This window comes from Lagenorhynchus albirostris, chromosome 5 (genome assembly GCF_949774975.1).
Source record: "Lagenorhynchus albirostris chromosome 5, mLagAlb1.1, whole genome shotgun sequence".
In the NCBI taxonomy this organism is placed as follows: domain Eukaryota; kingdom Metazoa; phylum Chordata; class Mammalia; order Artiodactyla; family Delphinidae; genus Lagenorhynchus; species Lagenorhynchus albirostris.
In genome coordinates, this window is record NC_083099.1 from 58,616,831 (window position 1) to 58,642,917 (window position 26,087).

Consider the following 26,087-nt stretch of genomic DNA (forward strand, 5'->3'; position numbering starts at 1 on the left):
CCTGCTCCGCTGCCTCAGACCCTTGGGGCTGGGCTCGCGTGACCTCACCGGCTTCTTCATTCTCATCCTCGTGATCCTGGGTCAGGGGGATGACCCTCTCCACGTGAAGCATGTGGTCCCTCAGGGCCTGCAGCTCGCGGTCCGTGCTGCTGTTCTGCAGCTCCACCTCCTGCAGGATCCCCGCCAGCTTGTCGATGTGAGCCCGGAGGTCCTCCACCTCTGCGCCACGGGCTCCCTCCTCACTGCCGCCTGAAGGTGATTTTTCTTCTTTGGTCATCTTCACCCCTGACCTGGGTATCAGCTCAAGGATTTGGATCAAGGCATTGACTACTTCATTTTAGTTTTGACCTGGTTTGTGTCCCTCTGTGTGCCTCTGTGCTGCTCCACTGTGGCACTTTTCATGAGATCCTGTTGCTGTGTCTAATGGTGGTCACCTGGGACGGCAGGGCCTGAGCACCACGTTTGTTGTTTACTATTCTGTCTCATCTAGCATAGCCCCTCACACATAGTAGGTGCTCAGTAAATATTTGTGTTGTAAACAGATGGAGGAAGACAGACACACCGATAAAGTTTTCTCCTCTGATTTACCTTTTTTTCTTTTTCTTCTTTTTTTCTATTTTATGGACATCTTTTTCCTCTTACTTGTTCTCCTTTCCTGACCACAGTCTAGGCGCTGTCCGGTCTGGGAGTTATACTGTCTAAGGTGATGGTATATACCTCTGCCCTCATTCATTTTGTGTTTGGGTTTCTAGATTAATTGCTGGAGCATTCTCTTGTTTCTGTTCTTTTCCTGTCTGTGGCAGATGCTCTATAGGCATGCAAATATAAACTCATGGTGGAGAGATGCAGTTTGGGTGAATGGATCATACATACTCTGGAGAGATCCTTTCCTCTCTGGCTTGTGACTTGGTGTTTGACCAAGAGTTCTGGGTTTTTTTGTTTTTTTGTTTTTTCCCATTTGAGCTGTGATGATAGAGCAGTGAAGCCAGCTTCTCTGGTTTCTTTAGTCTTTCTAAACACCAGATCTTGTTGAGGTACATCTCTACCTCTCTCTCCTTCTTTCCTGTGTGGGTATCTGAGGGCAGAATTTGGACTTCTGCCATTTTCTGGGGCTTAGGAAAGAGAGCCCAAAGTCACATGAGTAAACCGTAGCCAAGAAGACATCTGTTGAGGTCCTTTATACTAAACCAGCATTCTTATAAGACTATTTGAAATAATAAAGTTTAAACTTGTGAGGACAGGGACCCTGCTTGTCTTATTTAATATTAAATCCTCAGTATCTGTATATATTTGGTGTTCAGTAAATATTTGTTGAATACAATGAATGAATCAATAAATGAGTGAATGAGTGAGTGAGTAAATCCCTGTGGGTGAACAAGGATGACCAGTGGTACACTAGTCCTAACAGTATACCACCATATAGAAACATTTTAATCTTTAGCAATTACTTATAAAACATTCTTTTCAATCAAAGTATAATATATTTGGGAAAAAAAGAAAAGCAAAAAACCAAGAAGAAACCTTCCCATTCAGAGAAAAGAAATTATTACCATTTTTATGTAAATTCCTTACAGATTCTCAGTCTTTGTCTCAGTCTTAGTCTCCATCTCTATTCTCTAACCTTTTCCTTACTTTTGGAACTTAATGCACATACTGTTTTCTAACATGCTTATCACATCAATGAGGTTATTCATGCTGTAAACCTTTTCTTTTATCTTTTCCCTTCTGTGGGTCTCTCCATGCTCTCCATGGCTTAATTTGTCATTTAACTTGAAATGAAACAATGACTGGTTTCCTTCTAAAGTAAACGTAGTTACTCATGAAACTGCTTGGACTATTCCTAGGAGGATCTTTCTGTGAGCTTCCTAACTGTGTGTCTTGGCTCCAAGCTTTTAAGTCAAGGAAGGGGTCAGCAGGGTAATACTTGTCAGGCAATGCTTATTTGCTACAATAGTTTCTGAGCTAAGACTTGACTTTGCTAAGCAGAAGTTGGAAATAAAGTGAATTTCCCAATGAAAAATGTGTAAGGATTTGCAGCTCCTGAGTCTATTTCAAATTTTTTTTCTATGACTACATGTCATTTTAAAATTCTTCATGATTGCCAAGTTTAAGGATCACAGTTCATTTTTAGATTTCTTGTGTGTTACTCACTAAACTGTTTTTGTTATTGGGGTAAGAAGTAACTGTTGTGTCTGACCAAATCATGTCATATTTTTGGAGCAGTTAATGACTGGAGATAGGAAATGTTAATTTCTCACTAATTTCTCATTAGGCTGGAGCCTAATGGCTTAAGAACCATAGAGTTCTATGTGATTTTCACTTATTTTGAAATCCTAGACCCATGCCAATGGTGTATTTCTAGCAATCTTATTTTCTCTTGGAGCTCTGATAATTAGAGGCTTAGGGGCTTAGAGGCTTAAAGTCTTAAGTCTTCAAAACTATCTCACTAGTTAATAATAACCAAAGATAAGTGCCTGGGGAGTGTCATTTTCACCTTCCAGCCAATATTTGAGTGGTATTTTGGTGTCATGTGTCATAGATTAAAAATATCGTTGATGTATTTGTTTTAAGTTATTAGTTCAAAGATTTTTTTTTTTTTGTATTTAAACTTTTTGGAAATTTTTTCTTAATTGGGCTGGGGATTTTGTCTTTTGTTTTTGCTTTTGAGAGCACTGAATTATATTTAAAAAAGGAATATAGATGAAGGCTGCTATTCACAAGTTAAAATGGGCCCCTAAGGGAAGAGGGATAGAAGAGAAAGCTATACAATGTTTAATCTATTAATAATAGAAAGAGTGGCTTTTTTGGGGTGGCAGTGAGTCTCTGTGTATCTGGGTTTGGGTCAGAGGGTCACCATAGTTTTTGTATATATTACTTTTTGTTCTACTCCTGGTATTGTTCCAAAGAGCAAGAAACTCCTTGAACAGTCTATCTTTTACTGTCCTAAAGAATAATATCTTTATATCTATTTTCAGATTTTGTTTTTCAAATTTAGAAGTGAAGAAATTGTGGTTTTTGACTCTCCATTCCTGTTAAGGGCCTAGGATGGTGCTTCACTGAGCCTCTTGGTTTCCTGAGAGATCTGAGGAAATAGTCTAGTGCAGAGGAAAAAGGACTGGGCCGGGAGTCAGAATACCTGGGTTCTGGGCCACGTGTGGGGTTTGAGGCAAATGATTTAACTTTTCTAACCCTCGTTTCCTTACATGCAAAATGGGCCTGAAAATGTTTCCCTCTACTGCATTGCACTGCCCTATGACGACAGATAAGGCGGCAGTTTGGATCGCTTTTGAGAACGCTAGGCAGTGCTTCTCAGACTTTGCTGTGCACATGGAGAGCTTGTTAAAATGCAGATTCTCATTCAGTAGGTTTGGGGTTGGGCCCGAGATTCTGCATTTCTCACAAGCTCCCAGGTGATGCTGCTGCTTTGAATCATACCGCAAGAAGCCAGGTGTGGTCTAAAGCCTTATGTTGTCAGGGGGGATATTGAGGGTTCTGAGGAGAGAACCCTCCCCTGCCACCCCCAAACACACAGCTTCCCAACGCCGCTGTGCCGTGAGTGGGTTACGGACGAGGCCAACATGCTGATCCCTCAGGTCCTGGGGCGGGTGGAGCCTCCTGAGTTACCCCACTGTGCTAAATGCATCATCGTCTTCTTCTGTGTGCCGTAGGGTGGACGCATTTGGGAAGCACAGCAGTCTTCACAGATCCCTCACCAGCTCTGTGGGGTGTGGACACTGAAGTAGGGAAGAGGGGATGAGGGGGCAGGCGGAGGTGGAGGGTCGTGAGGTGGTAGGTCTGGGACTACCAGAGAGACTACAGAGGGTTCCACAGGCAGAATTTTGTTTTGTCCTGGACCTCACACTGCGGTCCAGCCATTCGGCAGCCCCGAGGGCCTGTGTGTTCTCTGTTCCTCACAGGTTCTCCCTGCGTGGACAGACGGCGTGGCTGTTTCCTCCATCACTCTTCCCTCCTCCCGAACTTATATCTATGCCACTGGGGTTCGGGTTAGAACAATCCGTGTTAGGCATTTGTATTTGTCTAATTTTAAATTATTTTAACTTTAGACACTGTTCTTTTTTTCTTGTTTCAGAAACCTTTTTAAAATTACTTTCTGAAATGTCAAAAGAATTGATATTATGGGTATATTTATAAAAATACCTATTTATTATGCTTATTTTTTATCAGCTGTCTTCCCCCCCAGTTGAAACTCACAAGAGATTTTTGTTTTGTTCATTGCTATATCCCAAGCCCAGGGCATAGTAGGAGCTCGGTAAATATGTGTTGATTATTGAATGACTTGATTACAGATCTCAGTGCTTATTTTCTCTTCACCTTCTAGATGTTTATTCTTTCCAAGAAGAGGAACCTGTTTTGGATCCTCATTTGGCCAAGCACTTAGCGCATTTTGGAATTGATATGCTTCATATGCATGGGGTAAGAAAGGTCTCCTTTTGTCTATTCCCACTTTGCGGGGAAACTGTTTGGTTTATTTATATAATTCCTATCACACAAATCTTCATTTTATAGGTCTTAATGTTTGCATTTACTTCTTGAACTTAATTAGTATTTTCTTTTGGTTGTCAGCTTAGATTTTTAATTTTTATTTTATAGTAAAAATGGCATCTCATCCAGTACCATTTTGTTTTAGTTGGAGTTTACTTGCAAAATTTCTGTCTCCTTTGATGGAGAGTTGCGTGAATCACTCTTTGTTCACTAAAGGGAGAAGGTACGGGGAGATGACCTTTAAAATAATCTGTGACCAACATCACTTTAATTGATTACAGGAAGGGAAGCAGAGCTCCTGGGGCAGGGGTGGAAAGAATAAGCCAACAGATTGTTGATGGAAACGCTTTGCCTCATTTCATATTGTGTTTTCAGGCTGGTATCGTGACTGTAATATTTGTCCCTATGAGGAGCTGGTTAACTGTGCGTGTTTTGCTTTAGCCCATGTCATCTCCCTCTCCTCATGTTCTCTCTAACTCCTCTTTCTCACTCATGTCACTTTTTTTTTGGTGGTACGCGGGCCTCTCACTGTTGTGGCCTCTCCTGTTGCGGAGCACAGGCTCCGGACGCGCAGGCTCAGCGGCCATGGCTCACGGGCCCAGCCGCTCCGTGGCATGTGGGATCCTCCCGGACCGAGGCACGAACCCGCGTCCCCTGCATCGGCAGGCGGACTTTCAACCACTGCGCCACCAGGGAAGCCCACTCATGTCACTTTTTAATTTGTTTTCTGTGCTCTTCTTTAAACCTCCCTCCCGTGTCGAGCTTCTCCCGAACCCCATGGTTTTATTCCACTTTCTTCTCCAACTGCCTTGCTTTTTGTTTGCTGTGTTGCATTGTATCTGCCCTTGAGATTATTCTACTTGCTTCTTTTTTTTTGATTCCTATTTGTCTTCTTCCTCATCCTATCTCCTTTCCTCCCAGTCTCTCTTTTATTTTAAAATCTTTTAAATGTGGGTTTTTCTTAAATTGTGGAGAGATACACCTAATGTAAAATTTACTGTTTTAACCATTTTTTAAGTGTACAATTCTGTGGCATTAAGTTCATTTATCTTGTGCAACCATCACCACGTTAGTCTTTTTTAATGAGGTTGTTTATTTCTCTGTTTAACTGGGGAAGAAAGGCAGAAACATCTATTGCTGTTAGAAATAATTGGTGGGACATGATGTTTGAATGATAATCATTGTTAAAGTTGTATTTCTTCAATGACGTTGCCCCAGACAGAGAACGGGCTCCAGGACAATGATAGCAAGCCGCGGATCAGCGAGTGGGAGGTGATCCAGGAGACGGGGACGAAGCTGAAGCCCATGTATGGCCCCGGATACACGGGTCTCAAGAACCTGGGCAACAGTTGCTATCTCAGTTCTGTGATGCAGGCCATCTTCAGCATCCCGGAATTCCAGAGAGCGTAAGTGTCCCGTATAGACCAGGGTGCACAGCCTGCCCTGCATCCCCTCCGCGTCCAGTCAGGCAGTGTGTGCTGAGGAAGCCCTTTACCATCTGTGCTGTGACTTCCCGCATGAAGCTGGGTGAGAACACTTGTCAAGTGTTATGGGGATCAGGTGAGATAAGAAGAGCTTTGTAAACTGAAAAACCACCTACAGGGATTTGTCATATTAATAATGGCTTCCAATTTTAGACCAATACCCTCTATGCCAAGAAAGTAGTAATCATTAAGCTTCACAGCAAAACTGCCACATCTCTTCCTATAGATGCGCTAGGAGAGGTTCAGTGATCTGGTTTCAGTGGTGAGTGAGTGGAGCTTCTAAGAGGATTTAAGCTTTTCTTTTTTTGCTACTCAAAATGTGATTTGTAGATGGTGCTGGTCCTTGGACTGCTGCATGTGGATCCGAAATGAGACAGGTATGGAAATTGAGAGTGAGCATTCAGAAATTGTGGTAGGCCTTTGACGTTGCCGTTTTTTATAAGTGGCATTTCATTTTTTCAGTACGGTTGACCCTTGAACAACATGGGTGTGAACTGCACGGGTCCACTTATATGTGGATTATTTTAATAAATACGTACTACCATACTACAGGATCTGCGGTTGGTTGAAACCATGGATAAGGAGGAACTGCGAATCCAAAGGGCTGACTGTAAAGTTATGCATGGAATTCCGATTGTGCCGAGGGTTGGTGCCCCTGATTCCCGTGTTGTTCAGGGGTCAACTGTAATTTATTTTTATTGTATTTTTAAAGGTATCATCTATATGAGTAGAAATCAACAAACTAGCTGTCCCTTCACCACAAGTAATTGGGAGGCACTGATTTAGGGTGCTTCCCAACTGTACATGTTCAGGGTGCCTGCTTCCTCCCTTGCTGAGGGGCAGAGAGGCTGTGTCTCTGGCCCTTTTCTCTTTTCGACTGTGCTTAGGACAGGGAGCCACAGAGACTGGTAGCTGCAGCTCATGGGCAGCCACTGCCTCAGTTTAGGAAATAATCTCTAGTGTTTCCCAGAGCAGGTAGGATTCGACCTTGGTTCAAGTATGGAAGAGGACACACATGTGCTAAGACAGAATGACGGGCAGATAGCACGCTAGGGACAGCACGGGGCAATTTTTAACCCACGTGGAGTTGAATGTTAATGATTTTAAAGGTAGTTAATAAAAGTATATCAGATGTCCTTTTCTTTCCTCTCTTGGTATTTGAAGTCTTACCTCTTCATACTGTTCCTGGCTTTGGAAATTTATGGTCAGTTTTCCATGTCAGGTTTTAATTTTTTCCATCCAGCCAATAAAGAGCGGGTTCTGCTCTGCTCAGCAGTGTGCTGGGTATGCGGGGTTCAGTGGTAAACAAAAGGACCTGGTGCCCAGCCCCAGTTGGGGAAACAGACATTAAATAAATGTAGACCGTCCCCAACTTGTGATGATTCGACTTAAGATCTTTTAACTTCAAGATGGTGCAAAAGTGATATGTGTTCAGTAGAAACTGTACTTCGAATTTTGAATTTTGCTCTTTTTCTGGGCTAGTGACAGGAGGTACATACCCTCCTGTGACGCTGGGCAGGGCAGCAGCCATAGCTCCCAGGCGGGCACACGACCCTGAGGGTAAACAACTGATATGCCTACAACCATTCTGTACCCAGACAGCCTTTATGTTTTTCACTTTCAGTACAGTATTCAATAAACTAGATTGGATAGTCAACACTTTATTATCGAATAGACTTTGTGCTAGATGATTTTGCCCAACTGTAGGCTAATGTAAGTGTTCTGAGCATGGTTAAGGTGGGCTAGACTAAGCTTCAATGTTTGATAGGTTAGGTATTGTAAATGCATTTTCAATGGACGATATCATCAACTTATGATGGGTTTATTGGGCTGTAACCCCATCCTTTGCTGAAGAGTATCTGTAATCATAAGAACAACTGCATGGTTAAAAATATGGTAAATTCCATGAAGGAAAAGGGAAGGAGGTGGTCAGGGAGGATCTCTTTGAAGAAGGGACACACAAAGGGATACTCACCTTGACTGATGTGCAGGGGGAGTGTAGACAGGGTTTTGGAGAAAAGGAGGAGCAAGTTTGAAGCTCTGAGATGCGAAAACCTTTTCAGAGATACTCATCATGCATTGTATTATTTTTATAAATTCTTACCCATGTCTCATACCTGTTTTATCATTTGATTTGGAAACAGTGTAGCTTCATCTTATCTGTCTCATGCTCCAAGATTTTTTTTTTTAACTATTGAGGGAAAGTCCTTATTGTAGGTGTTGTATAATTATTATTTCTTTTAAACTAGAATGGAAGACACATATTCTTTTGTTACAAAGCTCAACAACATTTTTAGTGCTTTACAGCCTACAGTTTTTGAAAATATTTTCTACACTTCAAAGTTTGATGAACAATTAACTTTCTGAATTTTTTCTTCAATGAAAAAATGTACCTCAGGGCTTCCCAGGTGGTGCAGTGGTTGAGCGTCCGCCTGCCGATGCAGGGGACACGGGTTCATGCCCCAGTCTGGGAAGATCCCACATGCCGCGGAGCGGCTGGGCCCGTGAGCCATGGCTGCAGAGCCTGTGTGTCCGGAGCCTGTGCTCCACAACGGGAGAGGCCACAACAGTGAGAGGCCCGCGTACCGCAAAAAAAAAAAAAAAAGTACCTCATGTCTATAATTTGGAATTAAGATTTGAATCTCTTACCTGGTCTCGTTTCAAGGGTTGTAGAATTTTGTAGTATCTAACATTTTGTATTCTATTTCCTAAACATTTACTGTATATATTAGAACATGAGCAACTTATTTTTCATACTTGTCCTCGGTCTTTTGGTTCTTTTACCGAATATCACTGGGTTGAAGTACTTGCTCTTCAAACTACTTTTTCCCCAGTGGGACTAACTCAGTGGAGTTACGTCCAGGACTGGTATCTCCATTTTGTAAGTAGAAAGAGTGACTCACAGAGAGATTAAATGACTTATGCACAACCATGGTGTAATTTGGGAACATCAGCTGGACTCCTTGATACCCTGCCTGCCACTTGAACCCAGTTTACATTTCAAAATAATTCCGATGAGGAGCAAATCTAAATAAACTGGTGTACGAATTGAATGACAACAAAGATGGATTGTCAGGTAGCAAAACTGTTTTTTGCTTTGAAAACCACTAGATTACAAATTGAAGATATAAGTATTGATACTTTAAAAATTATCCAGCATTATTTCTGCCTTTTAAAAATTTTTGAAATTTTAAAATTTTATTTATTTATTTTTAAATTTTGGTTGCGTTGGGTCTTCGTTGCTGCGCGTGGGCCTTCTCTAGTTGCAGCGAACGGCGGCTACTCTTTGTTGGCGGTGCATAAGCTTCTCATTGCGGTGGCTTCTCTTGTTGCAGAGCATGGGCTCTAGGCACGTGGGCTTCAGTAGTTGTGACTCGCGGGCTCTAGAGCGCAGGCTCAGTAGTTGTGGCGCACGGGCTTAGTTGCTCCGCGGCATGTAGGATCTTCCCAGACCAAGGGCTTGAACCCCTGTCCCCTGCATTGGCAGGTGGATTCTTAATTACTGCAGGGAAACCCCTACTGCTGCCTTTTAATTTAATTTTGTTGTAATAGAAGATATTCCTCATTGATTAGAAAAGGAATATAAATTACTAGCAAAATGGACTTTTCTGACATCAAAGATTTATTACCCCCTTTAACGTTATTCTTCTCCATCAACCTTGCCGGAAAGCATAAGGTTTTCACTAATGTTCATCTTACCAGTGGATTTTTTTTTGTCTTGTCAGGTTTTGAGATATGATAAAGACTGGATTGTGAGAGATGATAAAGACTGGATATGATAAAGATATGATATGATATGATATGATAAAGACTGGATATGATAAAGATATTGTGAGAGAGCTAATGTTTATAATGTTTATCGTGTTGTATATTAATTAAGAATTCTTCAGTGCAACCTCTGACTCTGAATATAGTTTGGTTTATCTATTATTTGGCTTTTGGTCCATTGAAAATTTCTAAACGGAATTGTTGTTCTAGTGATACAACCAAAAGCCATTTGAATGGGACTATTCCAGAGACGTGTGCTCTGTTAATTTTTATGTTGGTACATAACCTTGGATACAAATTCCGAGTTTGTAATCAGCAGGTGCCTAGAAGTTTCTAGTATTTCAGGGATCTAATTAGAGGTCATTACTAACTGTAGTGTATCATGTCTCTGCCAAGACTTTACTGCAGTAATGCCTGTTCTGTTGGGTCATTAGGTAGTCAGTTATGAAAATTGGTTGTGTGATTAAATGATATGAATATATTCATTCAACACATATTTATCAAGTGCCTTTTACATGTTAGATGCTGTTCTAGTGCTGGAGATGCAGTCATTTAAAGTCTCTGCCTTCATGGAGATTATAGTCTAGTATGTGATCTCTAGAAAGATAGTAAACAAGAACATAAATAAATTGTATAGTTGCAAATAGTGATTCATGCCAAGAAGAAAGTTAGCCAGGCTCAGGTGATATGGAACATGAAAGGGAGCAAGGATCTGTAGAGAGAGCGTTCCAGGAAAGAGATAGCAGGATGGCATGACCCTGAAGCAGGAGCGAGCTTGGTGTGCCCTGGGCAGCAAGAAGGGGAAATGGCCGGGGCGTTGTGGTCTGGGAGAGAGGGGAGGGAATGAGGTCAGAGAAGCAGACAGGGCAGGGTGCAGGAAGGGACAGGGAGAGGGATCTGCTTCTGGTTGCCTCTTCCTAGAGCTGTCAGGCTCAGAGAGTCCAAGCCTCAAGAGGGAAAGGTGAACAGCACAAAGCAGGGGGCGTGAAATAGGAAATGAACTTAAGAAGTGAAAGAAATGATTGTGTGTTGACACATATATGGAATCTAAAAAAAAAAAAAAAGGTTCTGAAGAACCTAGGGGCAGGACAGGAATAAAGACGCAGCAGACATAGAGAATGGACCTTAGGACACAGGGAGGGGGAAGGGTAAGCTGGGACAAAGTGAGAGAGTGGCATGGACATGTATACACTACCAAACGTAAAATAGATAGCTCTATAGGAAGCTGCCGCATAGCACAGGGAGATCAGCTCGGTGCTCTGTGACCACCTAGAGGGGTGGGATAGGGAGGGTGGGAGGGAGACGCAAGAGGGAGGGGATATGGGGATATATGTATACGTATAGCTGATTCATTACGTTATAAAGCAATTATACTCCAATAAAGATGTTAAAAAAATTAAAACTAAAATAATTCCCAATCTATGTGTAATTATTTAAATGTAATGAATTCACTTATATGCTTTCTCTTGAAAAACATGCTTGTTCAATGAAAAAGATATTAGTTTATTCATCTACTTAATTTTGAAGATTTCTCTGTAGACAGACTGACAGATATGTACTCCTGGAAACAACTAATACAGGAAAATATATTTTTGACACGTTTGGAGGAAAATTTAAAAAAAAAGAAATGATTGTGTGTTGAGGTGAGAGATGGATGGTTACAGTTAGACTGCTCTGTCAGGTAAACTGGTCAGAAGGAGGGCTTGTGGGCTGCACAAGGGACTGTGGATGGGGCAGGTACATCTGGCAGCGTGGTTCAGGGCACAGCTTGGGCGCCAGGCTGCCTGGGTCTACTCTGGGCTTCATCACTCCCTCTTGGGTGATTTTGGAAGGTACCTAATGCATTTGCACCCTGATTTCTCATCTCTCAAAATGAGGTAACGACAATAATTCCTTCCTCATATGGTTGTAATGAAGTCTTAATCAGGCAGTTTAGGAAACGCTTCAGAAACGGTAGTTGTTACTGCTGTCATTATTCATTTTGACGCCACCAGAACAATTCCTAACCTTACCTTTCGTTTTGGGGAAGGTAGTTGAGATGGCGTAAGCCAGTGGTCCTTGACTCTGACTACATGTTAGACTCACTTGGGGAACTTGTAAAAGATTCCAAATCCCGGGCCTCAGCCTCAGGCAGTGAAATCAGAACATCTGGGGGTGGCTCTGGCTTTCGTATTTTTTCTAGAAGCTCTTTAGGGGATTCTAACTCGTACCTGGGGTTGAGACCCATTGATAGAAGCATAAACCTTTTAGGGAGACCCATGAATATGACTGCAGAGGTAGGAGCTCAGGAAAAAATTCTCTTCAGGTGGGTGATGTAGTGTTGACAGAAAGGCAAGAAGGTCTTAGCTAGGATGATAGCTTATTTGGGTTCTGTTCATCTCTCAGTTCCTATGTTTTGACCGTTGCTTTTCATTTTCTAGGTATGTAGGAAATCTTCCAAGAATATTTGACTACTCTCCTTTAGATCCAACACAAGATTTCAACACACAGATGTAAGTGCCCTGTTGTAATTTTTAAGTATCTGATATAGTGTTCATAGTGGTTTTCTCTGGGTTGCAGAATTAAAGGCAATTCTCTTCTTTATTGTCTGTATTTTTTAAAGTATTCTGAAAGAAGCATGTGTTGCTTTTGTAAAAAGAAAAAAATCAGTAAAATTGTAAAGTACTGAGAAAAGTTGAAAATGGAATCAGTATGAAGCAGAATCAAACAGATAAGTTATTTGTGAGTAATTGAGATACAGTGTTCCACCTAAAAGCAGGTGTACTTATTGAAATTTGTAGATAATTTTAATATCTCTGAGGGGAAACAGCAATAACCTTTTTGTCTGTTTCTCCCTCCTGTCCAGGACTAAGTTAGGACATGGCCTTCTCTCAGGCCAGTATTCAAAACCTCCGATGAAATCCGAGCTCATTGAACAGGTGATGAAGGAGGAGCCCAAGGTATGTGTCTGGGTGTTTGCCACAGTGAAATGCTGGAAAGAGGAACCTTCTCAGCAAGAGCATGGATTTCCTATGATTTGGCGAATGGTGGCCATCAATTTAGCGAGCTGTCAAAATAGCTCTTTCATTTTAGGGTCTAGGGTGTCTCTCTGCTCTTAAAAATCGTGGTAAGGAATAGCCAGGGTTGGGGTTTCTAGTGGCATTTGCTTCATGGATTATATGTGATTGCCATCATTAATGGTCTTTAGAAATAATATTATTCATAAAGTAGTGCTGGGATGGAAGGAATAAACGTATAAAAATATAAACATTTTCCCCTCGGTAACCCAATCTTGGCCCTTGTAGTGTTTGTGTTCTCCTAAGCCTCAACTCTGTTTTGCTAGCGTTTCTCAAGAGGCTGGTTGTTAAAAAAAACAACACACATATTCCTATCCCGCCCCTAGAGCTGAGGATTCTGAATTTCTGGGAAGGGCTGGGCAGTCCTCATTTTAACTAAGCTGCCAGGGAGTTTGTAAGCACACTCCAGTATAGGAAACTCAGTTGGCCATTCAGTCACTATTACTTGACTCATTGAAAGATGTGCTTCATCTCCTAATAGCCAGACTCCCATTTCCATGTGCCTGCAGGTTGGGCCACTGACCCCTCCCTGGGCTGCTCTGTTAACGCAACTCCAGATGGCGCCACTTGCAGCCTGGCCTCTTGGAGTGGTGCCCTTGGAGTTGTGCAGTGCGCAGCTTACACAGCTGTATTTGGCGGTCTTGGCTCCCACAGCTGCAGTCATCCTGGGTGGAATGCAGGCCCCACTTCCCCAACCCCTGCTCTGCCTCCAGGGTACCTTGTCTTGACTTAGTGGGCAAGTTCTTTCAGTTCTGTGTCTCAAGTGTGTGACCTCTGTGCTCCCAGCTTAAGTCAGTCATCCTTGACTAACGCCTGCAGACTGAGAGCAAGAATCAAAAGGGAATAAGTTCTTTTTCATCAGGAAACCAATTAGTTGGGGAAATGGAGCAAACAGGAGAAGAGAGACTAGGAAGGGAACATACAGAGGCAGTGTCTGGGGGTGGGGAGAGGGAAGTGGGTTGTGAGAGGGTGGAGAGGGATGTAGACATTCTGAGGGCCAGGCCTGGAGATCAGAGTGTCATGGCCAGGCAAACCTAAGTCCTCCAGTGGCATTGTTATCTAGCATTGCAACCATGAGTCCCTTATCCACGCCAGACAGGAAGACCCCCAGTTGGGATGCAGTTGAGGTGGTCTGGGCTATCGGGTTATCCAGGCTTCTTCTACCTCTGAGCTCCTGTGGAACTTTGAAGAGGTGATGGTGAAAAAACTTGGCCCCAAATGTTGTTTTTGATCACATTTATCCTGGGTGTTCATCCAGGCTGTCACTTCTTGGGCCACTCTCGGGGCAGAGTCCCACCTGCCCTGGTGGAGGAGATGGAGACTAATTGGGACTCGGGAGCCTGGCTTCCTCTCCTGCCTTTGCAAGGGATCTGGAGACTGGGGGCAAGCCCCGTAACCTTTCAGTCTCAACCATCAAATGGAAGATTGGTCTCGCTGGCGGTTGTGAATAGTGCAAGTGTGAAGGTCCCCTCTCTAATGTAAATAAAATCTGTGTACAGTACAGGACGGTTGTGCTTTTGGAATCTCCTCATTTGAGAAAATGGGAAATGAAAACTCATCAATTTAGCAGTGTTTGGAAGGAAAATTTGGTTTTAATATCACAATATCCTTTTACATTAGAAAAAAAAGTAGTCCTTATATAAGTCATATTCTTTATTGAGTCTGTGAACAGCTGGGGACCCTAGTCCCCTCCCCACCATTAGATTAGCATGGTAGCTGTGTGATCTCCAGGGGTCTGAGGCTTGCCCTGCCCTGTCTGGTTCAAGGTGTGAAACCCGGCAGCACTTGGACCATATCTGTCTTGCAGGTGTGTTTTGCTTGCACCTCGCCCCCTCCCCAGAATCTGACTTTCCAGCTTCTTTTAAACACTCAGAGCCTCTGGCAGTCCCAGGCCCGTGACAGCAGTGGCTGGAGCTGAGTAGCAGCCCTCCCTTCATACAGGACACACTGTCCCCAGCTGGCCCCAGTCCCTTTGTGATTCGTGACCTGGCTGGTACGCTGGGTATTTGGGTATGTGACCCTTGATCTAGATGATTTGTAAAGTCCTTTCCGTGCTCCAACATGCCAGGATCAATTGGGTCCCTTTAACATTCAGAATGAGCTTGAGTTGACCGTAGGATTTTCTTTGTGGCCCTGGAGGTGCCAGTTTCAAGCTGTTACTTGAACAGGCAAGTAATTCACTGTAAAATCTCCACTCCTTGACAGTGGAGAGAATTACTTTCTGAGGCATCAGGATTTTCACTGGCATTTGGTTTCAGAGAAACCAATTTGTGAGAATCTTTCTTCTTTCAGGTCTCAGGAGCCCTTTGGTCAGCTGGTCTTGTGCTAGGTCTCTGGTGTTTGTGTCTTATCTTGTAGATGAGCCTGAAATGCTCCGAGAGATGAAAGAAGATGTGCTGAAGCAAAGAAGAGGATAGATTACGAAAGAATGTGTGGTGCAGGGGAGAGAACACAGAGCCATGTGGCAGGAATGCTTTTTTACAGGGTCACCACCAGAGATACCAGTAACTAGCATTACACAGTGCTTACGAAAGGCCAGGCCCTTCCTGTGTGTTCACTGATGCAGAAATGGATGCACAGAATCCTAACCTAAAGTTACAAAGCCAGGGAGTGGGAGAGCTGGGGTTTACACCAAGCAGTCTGGCCCTGAGTGTGTGCTGTATTGACCACTGCACCGTCCTGCTTCTCTAACAGTTGTTCCAGTACTTGTTTCAGGCTCCCAGTGCCTCAGTGTGTAGATGCTGGTAGGTGGATGACAAAAGGGGCTGCTTATATTAAAAAGAATGAAATGATGCCATTTGCAGCAACATGGATGGACCTAGAGATTGTCATACTGAGTGAAGTAAGTCAGGCAGAGAAAGTGAAATATAGTATGATAATCTGCTTACATGCAGAATCTAAAAAAAAAACCAAAGATACAAATGAACTTATTTACAAAGCGGGGGGAAGGTTGGGGGAAGGGATAGATTGGGAGTTTGGAATTGACATGTACACACTGCTATATGGAAAACCAACAAGGACCTACTGTGTAGCACAGGGAACGCTGCTCAATATTATGTAACAACCTAAATGGGAAAAGAATTTGAAAAAGAATAGGTACATGTATATGTATAAAGGAATCACTTTGCTCTACACCTGAAAGTAACACAACATTGTTAATCAACTATACTCCAATATAAAATAAAAAGTTAAAAAAAAAAGGGGTTGCTTAAAGTTTGCGGAATTACCAGGTAGCCCAGTAACTTGGGCTACTCACATCTTGGGTCATTTCTAAAATATATACTTCTGGATATTAAGTTGCTCTGCTACAGACCAAGGTGAAATCTAGTTTTTATGTATGCATGCTTAATACATATTTCATCTATAAAAAGATTTGCAGTGTTTTTTGGGGGCACTGCCATTTCTGTTTAAATTTGTTGAATTGATTTTTAAAATTAAATTGCATCTATAGTAGCTAAAACCTCCTCACTATAAGAGGACACTTTTTCTTCTTCAAAAAATAATATTCCTGGGCTTCCCTGGTGGCGCAATTGTTGAGTCTGCCTGCCGATGCAGAGGACACGGGTTCGTGCCCCGATCCAGGAAGATCCCACAGGCTGTGGAGTGGCTGGGCCTGTGAGCCATGGCCGCTGAGCCTGCGCATCCAGAGCCTGTGCTCCGCAATGGGAGAGGCCACAACAGTGAGAGGCCCGCGTACCGCAAAAATAATAATAATAATATTCCTGATCTTTATGCATTCTAAGACAGTGCTTTCACACAATTTAATGCTGAATACTCCATAATTTATTTCTCCTGAAGATAGCACATTATTAACAGTTCTGTATTCCGAACAAACTGTTTCTTAAGTGACAGTTCATTTAATTTCCCATCTAACTAATCCTTGACACAGAATTGCTGGTCTCAGTTTTTAATCAACATGATATAACCAGGGTTCTACTTCCAGATGATGTAATTTTAGCTCCAACCATAAGAACTTTGTTTTCACTAACCTCCATTTTCCTACTTTGGGCAAATGTAACATTTCTAACTCATCTTTTGAAATACGAAAAATAGCTTGGGGGAATACCCTCTGTTCCTTTAGCTTAGGAGATTTGGGGTTTGGACGTGAGTTAGGAATTACTGGTCCAAGGTTTATGGTTTAAGGTTAAAAGTTTAAATCAGCAGATGACGTACACCTGTGTTTGGGGACGGCTGAGATGCATGTATTTTTTTCATTCCTGTGATCTTATAATGTAAGCATCTGTACAACCGTTGCTCTAAAGTGATATAAAGTCTCATCTTGCTGCTTGTTTATTAATTAAAGCATTAGCCTCAGAGGAATATGAGTGGACACTGGCTGGCTGCCTTCTTGGTTGCAGTGTTAAACAGAAAGTTCTGTGTAAGCATTTGGGAAAGATTCTGAACACGGTAGTCCTCTCTCCAATTTTAGCTGATCTGTTTTGCAGTTGCTGATGGAGAAAGTAAGTACAGCACTCTATAACTACGACAGGTTCCTTAGGTGGGTGCTATTTAGGAGACTGTCTGGGGCTCCCTCTTATAAAGTTAGTTGTCAAGACTAGCCTTTGCTTCTGGGGTCCGAGGGGCAGCTCACAGCAAGAGCGAGAGCTTCCTGAAGGCGGGTCTGATTCTTGGTCAGTTTGATCTCTCTAGCCTTGTTTGGTGATGGGCCCGTAGGGGACACTCAGGTGATGACACTGACCCAGTGCCAACCAGGAAACATGTTATTTCTTTGATTTACTTCTTTGGTTCTTGTTTATTTATTTTGGTGGTGCCATATGGCTTGCAGGATCTTAGTTCCCTGATTAGCGATTGAACCCGGACCACAGCAGTGAAAGCGCCAAGTCTTAACCACTGGACTGACAGGGAATTCCTTTTGGTTCTTATTTAGGCTTTTTGGTTTCTTTGAAGTAACTGCCTTATTCTAGAGCCTGACCTTTTAAAAAAAAATTTAAATATGCAAATATACACACACGTAGAGAGCAAAGTATAATGAGCCTCCACGTACCATCATGTAGCTCAGCAGTCACCATTACTGCCAATATGGTTTCATCAGTCCCTCCTGAACTCAAGTTTTCCCTTCCCTTCCTCTCCTTTCCCCACAGTATTTTGACACAAAATCTAAGCATCATCCTTTTCCCCTGTAAATATTCAGTATGCACCTGTAACTAGAATACCTTCTTTTTTTTTAAACGTTAATATCATGTTGAAAGTTGCTTAAAGTGTTACAACAAAATGTATCAGCCAATACCCAGCCCACATATAGATTTTCCCCTGCAGTATCAAAGACATCTTTTCAGAGTCCCCCTCTTTTTACAAGCGATTGGTTTGTTGAAGGAGCCGGATCATTTGCCCCAGGATTGCTCTAATGATTGCTTCCTTGAGGTATTGTTTAGCTTGTGTTTCTTACAAGCTGCAAGTTAGATCTGGAAGCTTCATTAGATTCAGGCTCTTTTTTTGATAACCTGATTTTCTATCAGACATGAAGCGAACATAGTAATAGTTGAACATGGGAATTAGTGAGACCTCCCCTCAGAAATCAGAGACGGAATAGGTGTGGGACATGGGTGCAGGCAGAGGCGTCAGCTGATGGTTAGGCATTAAGTGTGGGGAAGCCGAGTTTGAGATAAATCCAACCCAGCTGTGAGAGCCAGGAGCTGGTCTGCCGTGAGATGTGGGGAGGGAGAGGCAGCATCTCTCCGGTTAGGAAGCTTTTCAAATAACTTCTCAGTGACCATCAATTCTCAAGCTATAGCTTGTCTGTTGCACCAGGGATTAAGCAAGGTCAGTTGAGGGAAAACAAAGAACTGAAATGGGCACCGAGAGAGAAGAGGCTTGGGAGGGGAATGAATGAGGCTGGGCTGCTGTCCAAGTGGGGGGCTGAGTCTCTGGAGTTTTCACCAGAGTCTCCATTGAAACGTCTCCTCCCAGCTGTACAACCACGTGGTGGCACAGAGCAGCAACCAGCTTTTCAGAATCTGTTTTCAGCAAGTTAGTAAACTTTTCCAAGCAGCTGCTTTGATGGGTACTGGCAGCCACCTCAAGTTCCAAGCACAGCTTGTAAGAATTAACACCAGCAGCAGCAGGCAGTGAGTGTTTGCTTATGTGCGTGCCTACGCCGAAATGCACAACGCGAATAGATGTATTCCAAGCGGTGTCTCTGCACTGCCCAGAGTGGACATGTCATTGCTGGCCTGGCCTGTGATGTTGGCCCCAGGGGTGCGTGGGTTTGAAGAGGGCTTGCCCAGAGTCCAGACAGACTGTATACTCTTCACAGCAACTGGTAAGAGGGACTCAGGTACATCAGAGGTGAGAGCTGGGCACACGTGTGCAACAAGCAGTATTAGGACACAAGAGAAAGACAGATGGATAAAGAGAGGCTGTGATTGACTTTTCTAGTTGTGTGATCCTGGGCCAGTTACTTAACTCCTCTTTGCCTCAGTTTGCCTCAGTTTGCCTCCAGTTTGCCTCAAGTGGAGAAAATAATAATAGTAATCACCTCATGAAGTTGGGTGATTTAAGTAAGATGCATGTATAAAGTGTTCAGAACTATGCCTGGCACCTAGTGAATATTCATCCAGGTACCTAGAATAGTGTCTGACATTTTATAACACTCAGTAAATTTCTATTGAATGAATGACTGTTAGGCATTATGCAAATGTAAGGCATTAGTTTTGCATGCGTGTGTTGGCTGATACCATGTAGATATAATCGGCATTGTGACTGGGGAAAGTTACAAACTTTTACATTCCTTTCGGGAGGTGTATGTGTGGGTAGTTAAACTGATCACCAGATATAAATTGGTCTTCACTTAGCCCTAGAAGCACATCTGAAGCCTCGTGTGTGTGTGTGTGTGTGTGTGTGTAAGCTGGTCATTTATGTACAGGTTCCAAGCCCTCAGATGTTGCCACTTTGGGGAGTTCTCCCAGAGCTGTCAGCACTGTTTCAAGTCCTCTGCAGTGTTCGCTAACGTTTGTTATAGATACGTGTTGTCTCTCATCACGCCCCCACCCCGCTGTTGTCTGTCAGCTCTTGGAGGGCAGAACCCCTGATGTGTTCTACATGAAGGAGGTGGTCGGGAAATGCTGGATGCCTAGGTCAGATATATTTTCAGCAGGACAGGAAAATTCACCTGAGTTTTATTAGAAACGTTGCTTAGAACACGTGTGTTGGAGAGATTTTATATGTAGAGCTGCCCTGTGGCGGCAGGGAGATAGCTGTTGGAGTTTTCCCATCACCTGTTGCATCTGACTGTGTGATTGTGCACACCTGTCGTGGCCTCTAGACCCTGGGCATTGACCCTGGTGTCCAGATCTCAAAGAAGTGTGAGACAAGGCCTCCGCCTGCCAAGGACTGCAGTCAGGCGGAGGAGACAGGCCAGAGTGGGCTGAAAGTTAAAGGAAGTAGGAGGCATGTGCTATGTGCTCAGTGATGGCCCAGAGAGCAAGTTCTCTGGACTTCAGAGGAGGGGGAGGTGGCCTGGAAGCTGAGCCTGTGGAGATTTTGAGAAGTGGGTGCACCTTTGCAGAGAGCACATGAGTTACTTCTTCTGCTTGATTGGCAAGGGGAGGTTCGTCTCACTGAGACGTGCTGTGCTACAGCTGCTGCTCTGGCTTTGCTGCCGAGAGCCTGGAATCGGGATCAGAACCTGGGGTTCATTCTGGTTCTGCTCTCTGCTGGCTGCATAGTAATCTGGTCGTAAGACCACTTTCAGTTGACAGACCTTTGTGGCACTTCTCTGCAGTTCTCGGTTTCCTTAGCTGCAAAATGAGGAAGATGGTAGAACCTTCTTCACAGGGTTACTGTGAGTATTAACCGAGGTGACAGGTAGCACCATTATTAGATGGAGACAGCTTTATCCTGAGCCCACCTCTGTCTTTAAAGGTGATGTGGATCTTCCACTCTGCCTCTTCGGAGTATCCCAGGCAGAGTGCCTGGATTTCCTGCAGAGTATAGCATGAAAAAGCCCAGTTCAGGGCTTCCCTGGTGGCGCAGTGGTTGAGGGTCCGCCTGCCGATGCAGGGGACACGGGTTCGAGCCCCGGTCCGGGAAGATCCCACACGCCGCGGAGGCTGGGCCCGTGAGCCATGGCCGCTGAGCCTGCGCGTCCGGAGCCTGTGCTCCGCGACGGGAGAGGTCACAACAGTGAGAGGCCCGCGTACCGCAAAAAAAAAAAGCCCAGTTCACATTAAAGCCAGTTTAAAGCTTCTCCCGCTACCAAGCTCGGGAGGCTTGGAAACCGGCAGTGTAGAAGGGTCGGCGTCGGCATCCTCCGGTCTTTGTTTGTCCTTGCTCCACCTCTTTGCCTCCTCCCACCCCCTCTGGCCCCTCCAGAGTCAAGGATCAAGGGTTGGGGGGATTGGAGACAAGGCAGAGCCTTTGCCTGAGCTGGTGCGTTTGCTCCCTCTTGGCTGCCATGAGTCTTCTATCATGGCCGGCCTTTTTGTGGGGGGCACATTAGTGGTTCTTCACAGATGCCCTCCACCCCTGCTTGTCCCCTCAGGGACCTCCACAGGGACCTTTTATCTGATGCCCTCCCCGATGACCTCTGTAACCCCCCCTCTCCCCCCCAGCTCCTGCCCGAGTCTCCTCAGCTGCCCGCCCATTATCTTATGCAGTGTCCTTTCTGGGGGAGCCTGGCTGCCTTCTGAGCTGTCCTTTTAGCCCCCGGGGAAGGTCACACATCCTCGTCAGCCAAAGTTGTCCTTGCTCTTCCCATCCTGGCAGCTGCAGGCAGCCTCCTTCCGCTTCTCCAGGTGAGGGCAAGCTCCTGGGAGCTCCACGAGCCCGGCAGCTCTGCAGTGGTTGCCTGGGGTGTTGCAGAACCATTTCCTTTACTTTTTCTCCTGTTCCCTCATGGGCGGCGGGGGGGACAGGAGATGCTGTAGACCTCTCCTCTCCTTTAACTTCCTTCAGAGGAAGTCAACAGGAAGAGCCCCATCCTGTTCTCATGTCAGGCTCATAGCACAGTGCTTGGTACATAATCAACATCCAGCGCATGCTGGCCGCTATCACTATTTAGCTAACGGGGGCTTCAGTTTTCTTATCTGAAATCGGGGCTAATATTAATCCCCACCCTGCTGCCCACTTAGTGCTGCTAATGTGTATGAAAGTATTGTGAGTTGGTTTTATTTTTATTTTTTAGCCTCAGCAGAATGGGATCTCACCACGCATGTTTAAGGCCTTTGTGAGTAGGAGCCACCCGGAATTCTCCTCCAACAGACAGCAGGATGCCCAGGAATTTTTCTTGCACCTGGTGAATCTAGTAGAGGTAAGTCAGTCTTCAGAAATGCTCAGAAGGGTTGTCAGAAGTGTGCCCACCCCTGCGTGCAGTCCCCGCTGGTGTGACTGGAATGCTCCGCCCCTCCACTCCCCACCTAAGTTCTTCCCTGGCCGGGCCGCTTCAGAGTCGGCGTCTTTGGGCCTTTCTCTGCTCGGACTGCTTGATGTAGTTGCCCCTCGTGCCCGGCCTCCTGGGCGCTTGTGGGACTCTCTGTTCTCCTCCTAATTTGAACGTGTTCTGGGAGTGTTTATCCATTATTTCATTTGCCTTTTTTGTTTTTTGTCTCTGTGATAAGCTCCTTCAGAGTTCCATGTGGTGTTTGGTGTCCTCCTGCCATCACTCTGAGATGGTCACTCGGCTCAAAGCAGAGTCGACTCACATTAATAGATGCTGTGGTTTTTTAAAGGCCACTGAGAATTCATGATTAAAGGCTTTTTTCCCCTCTCTTAAAAAATAACTACTTTTTTCCTGATGACGGATGTGTTCGTTGTGGAAACATAGGCACAAAGGAGAAAATCAAAACCTCCCATGCTACCTGCTCCCACAAACAAGCAGTGCTGACATTTTGGTGTCTGACCCTTCCCCCCAGGCATTTTCCAGGTGCTATCCATTTTCCACGTGTTGGTTTGTGAGCAGTGTTTTTCACTTAACCTGTTGTGAACATTTTGCCACGTCATCACCTACTGGAATATAGCATGATTTCTTTTTTATTTCTGTATAATTTACATTAGTGCCTTTATATAATCATATCATACATGGCTTAATTTTTCCAGGGCAGTCCTTGATTTTTTTTTTCCCTTTCTCTTTAGTTGGGCTTCCACATCTCCTTTCTTCTAATTCTTTCTAGGTCAGTCCCTCTGACATGACTTTTAACGGCTGCATAATATTAATTCACATGATGAACTATATTTAACCAATCTCCCATTTTTGGACTTTAGGTAACTACCAGTCTTTTCCTGTACTCTGGTGAACTGGCATGCCCAGGGGGAGCGTTTAGTAACACCAGATCTTTACACCAGCTTTATATTTGATTCTGTGCTAATTTTTATTCATGGCTTAATATCCACAAATTTACTAACTTATTATAATCCAACCTTCAGAGGAACCGCATTGGCTCAGAAAACCCAAGTGATGTTTTTCGGTTTTTGGTGGAAGAACGTATTCAGTGCTGTCAGACCCGAAAAGTCCGCTACACGGAGAGGGTGGATTACCTGATGCAGTTACCTGTGGCCATGGAGGCGGCAACCAACAAGGGTAACGTTCTAAAGTGGGAAATGAGCAGTGTGCTTCTTCACACGTGAAAACCCTCAAGTCAGCGATACTGCAGTTCAGTCTCTGCGAAGTCATATCAGGAGCAGACCCAGCCCGGACGGTGTCTGGTTTGCATGTCTCTTTTCATCTTTTCCTCAGTCCCCATGTGACTTTCTTTTGACATTTGTGTGGAGGGCTTATGGAGGGAACCTACTTCAGTGCCTATAAATTTGACCGACTGGTTGGTTTAGAGGCAGCTTAATTTAGAGGAAATTATTTGTAATATTATCACTCACAAGTTGTGTGGAAAGTCTGAGGGGAGTGATCAGAACTGCATGTTATTTTTTGTTTTGTTTTGTTTGTTTTTTGGCGGTACGTGGGCCTCCCACTGCCGCGACCTCTCCCGCTGCGGAGCACAGGCTCCGGACGCGCAGGCCCAGCGGCCATGGCCCACGGGCCCAGCCGCTCCGTGGCATATGGGATCCTCCCGGACCGGGGCATGAACCCGCGTCCGCCGCATCGGCAGGCGGACTCCCAACCACTGTGCCACCAGGGAAGCCCCAGAACTGCATGGTTGTTTTTTGGGTTTTTTTCGCAGTATGTGGGCCTCTCACTGCCGTGGCCTCTCACTGCCGTGGCCTCTCCCGTTGCAGAGCACAGGCTCCGGACGCGCAGGCTCAGCGGCCATGGCCCACGGGCCCAGCCACTCCGCGGCATGTGGGATCCTCCCGGACCGGGGCATGAACCCGCGTCCCCCGCATCGGCAGGCGGACTCCCAACCACTGCGCCACCATGGAAGCCCCAGAGCTGCATGTTTTGATGTGAGACATTCAAGCAGAGAGAGGCCTCTTAAAAATAATCCAGCTTTGGCATCCGAGTAAGATGCCTGTTGTGGGAGATAAAGTGTGGCAGGGCTCTTTGTGGGGCGAGGCTCCTTGGAAGGGTCTCTGGACCTTGGAAGCAGGAGGAAGGTGGGGGGACCTCAGGGGAAGGTTCCTTCAGTCAGTCTGATCTGGTTCTTCCCAAGCAGAATAGATGAATGGTATTTCTTAGAATTAACGTCTTAGAAGCAGAAAAAGGAGAAATATCTGCTGGATTGCTTATTTCCTGTGAACTGGTCATTTTTGTAAGGTTTAATGACTCCCTGCCTGGCGTTTTTCCTTTTTTTGTTTGTTTGTTTGAGGTGTAGTTACTTTATTGTGTTAATTGGAAAATGGTGATTACGGTGATTTTAAGATGAAACGATTTCCATTTTCTATAAACTCATGCAGCTTTTGACCAGTTTTTAAATTCTTACTCATTATACAAAGTAGAAATGGGGGTGGGGGTGCCTGTGGTTTGTTTCCTTTTTAGCACTAGGCTTAATTGCTGTCTCTTGCCTACCTTGGGGATACTCACATATTGTGCTCAGTTCTATGATCCTAACTCAGAATTTATGAGTGGTAAATCTCCTTTTTTTTCCAGAAAGGAGACTTAAAATTTAGTCTCAGGAAATTGATTGCTGGGAACACCTAATGCTAGCATCCTAGATAGAAGTCCATCATAAACTGATTTTGGACTGGGGAATGAACTGTAAAAGCATATTCAGGTGTGTTTAAGAAAACACAAAGGTATATCAGTGTGTCTAAAACCTGATAAATCAGAAGGGATTTTTTTTGTAACAAAAGAAATTCCCAGAAAGGTCCATTTGAAATCTATATAAAATTTTGACTACAGGTAGTTTCCAAGAGCAGATCTGCTGACTCTTGGGAAGTTCACGGTGCACTCACTTCTTTTTCCCTTGGTGTGTAACCATTTGAGCAGGGATAGTGCAGAAAGGCCTTCTGGTTGGCCGCTCTGCTCTCTGCAGTGTCGGGTAATGCCAACACGAAGTTGTCTTGGCAGTGCTGGGTAGGATCATGGGCTGGGTGCCTTGGATAACTGCGGTCCTTATAGTTCATCCTGCTCTTTGGCCTGCACCCTCCATGACCTCTAATCATAGTGAAGGGCCGGGAAGAGGTGAGCCCTTGGATTTCTTTCAGTGTGAAATTCTCTGGTGTGAAGACTTTGTGATTAGAGGGTGGTATTGGGATCAAACCAGCCTTGACCTCTGGACAAATGAAAGTCCAGGTTTGCGGATCACTTAACAGCATATGCGTGGTCTGAACCTCTCACCTGGGCTGGAGTTCACACTTCCCTCCCGTCAGTCTCAAAGGGGAACAGGCAAAAAAATTATGAATGGCTTGCTGCATCCTGGCAGTGCCACTCTAAACAGGATTTCAGCAGGCTCCTCTGGCTCTGTGGAGGGCAGCAAGTAAGCAATCCTGCCCCACCCCAGAAACCTTCAGTGAAGATGGTTCATTGTTCAGGGGGGTCTTCTTCATTTCACGAAATTAAGTGATTGCAAAGTCATTCATTTGCTCTTTTATTCAGATGAACTGATCGCCTATGAACTAACGAGAAGGGAAGCAGAAGCAAACAGAAGACCCCTTCCCGAGCTGGTTCGTGCCAAGATACCATTTAGTGCCTGCCTTCAGGCCTTTTCTGAACCAGAAAACGTTGATGATTTCTGGAGCAGCGCCCTACAAGCAAAGTCTGCGGGTGTGAAGTAAGTGTGTGCGCGCTTGTGTGGTGGCAGTAGGATAAGGAGGGGGCCTTGAGAGGTGGGGACCGGGTTAGGGGAGGGTTGGGGGGCATCATACAGGTCTGCATGCTTGCTCATGTGTGGCAAGATGGGATTATGATTTGCACAACACTAGTTGTTGT

At 44.5% G+C, this 26,087-nt stretch overlaps 1 protein-coding gene across 4 annotated transcripts in view; it reads left to right on the top strand.

Annotated features, from left to right (window-relative positions):
• The window catches only part of USP13 (ubiquitin specific peptidase 13), a 136,242-nt gene that overhangs the window by 52,353 nt on the left and 57,802 nt on the right, over window positions 1-26,087 (top strand). For all 4 annotated transcript variants that reach the window (XM_060150053.1, XM_060150050.1, XM_060150051.1 and 1 more), the window contains exons 7-13: window positions 4,340-4,434; window positions 5,722-5,909; window positions 12,176-12,247; window positions 12,601-12,694; window positions 21,954-22,079; window positions 23,192-23,345; window positions 25,755-25,929. In XM_060150053.1, the coding sequence (XP_060006036.1) occupies window positions 4,340-4,434; window positions 5,722-5,909; window positions 12,176-12,247; window positions 12,601-12,694; window positions 21,954-22,079; window positions 23,192-23,345; window positions 25,755-25,929 (904 nt within the window). The remainder of the gene's footprint in view (window positions 1-4,339; window positions 4,435-5,721; window positions 5,910-12,175; window positions 12,248-12,600; window positions 12,695-21,953; window positions 22,080-23,191; window positions 23,346-25,754; window positions 25,930-26,087) is intronic.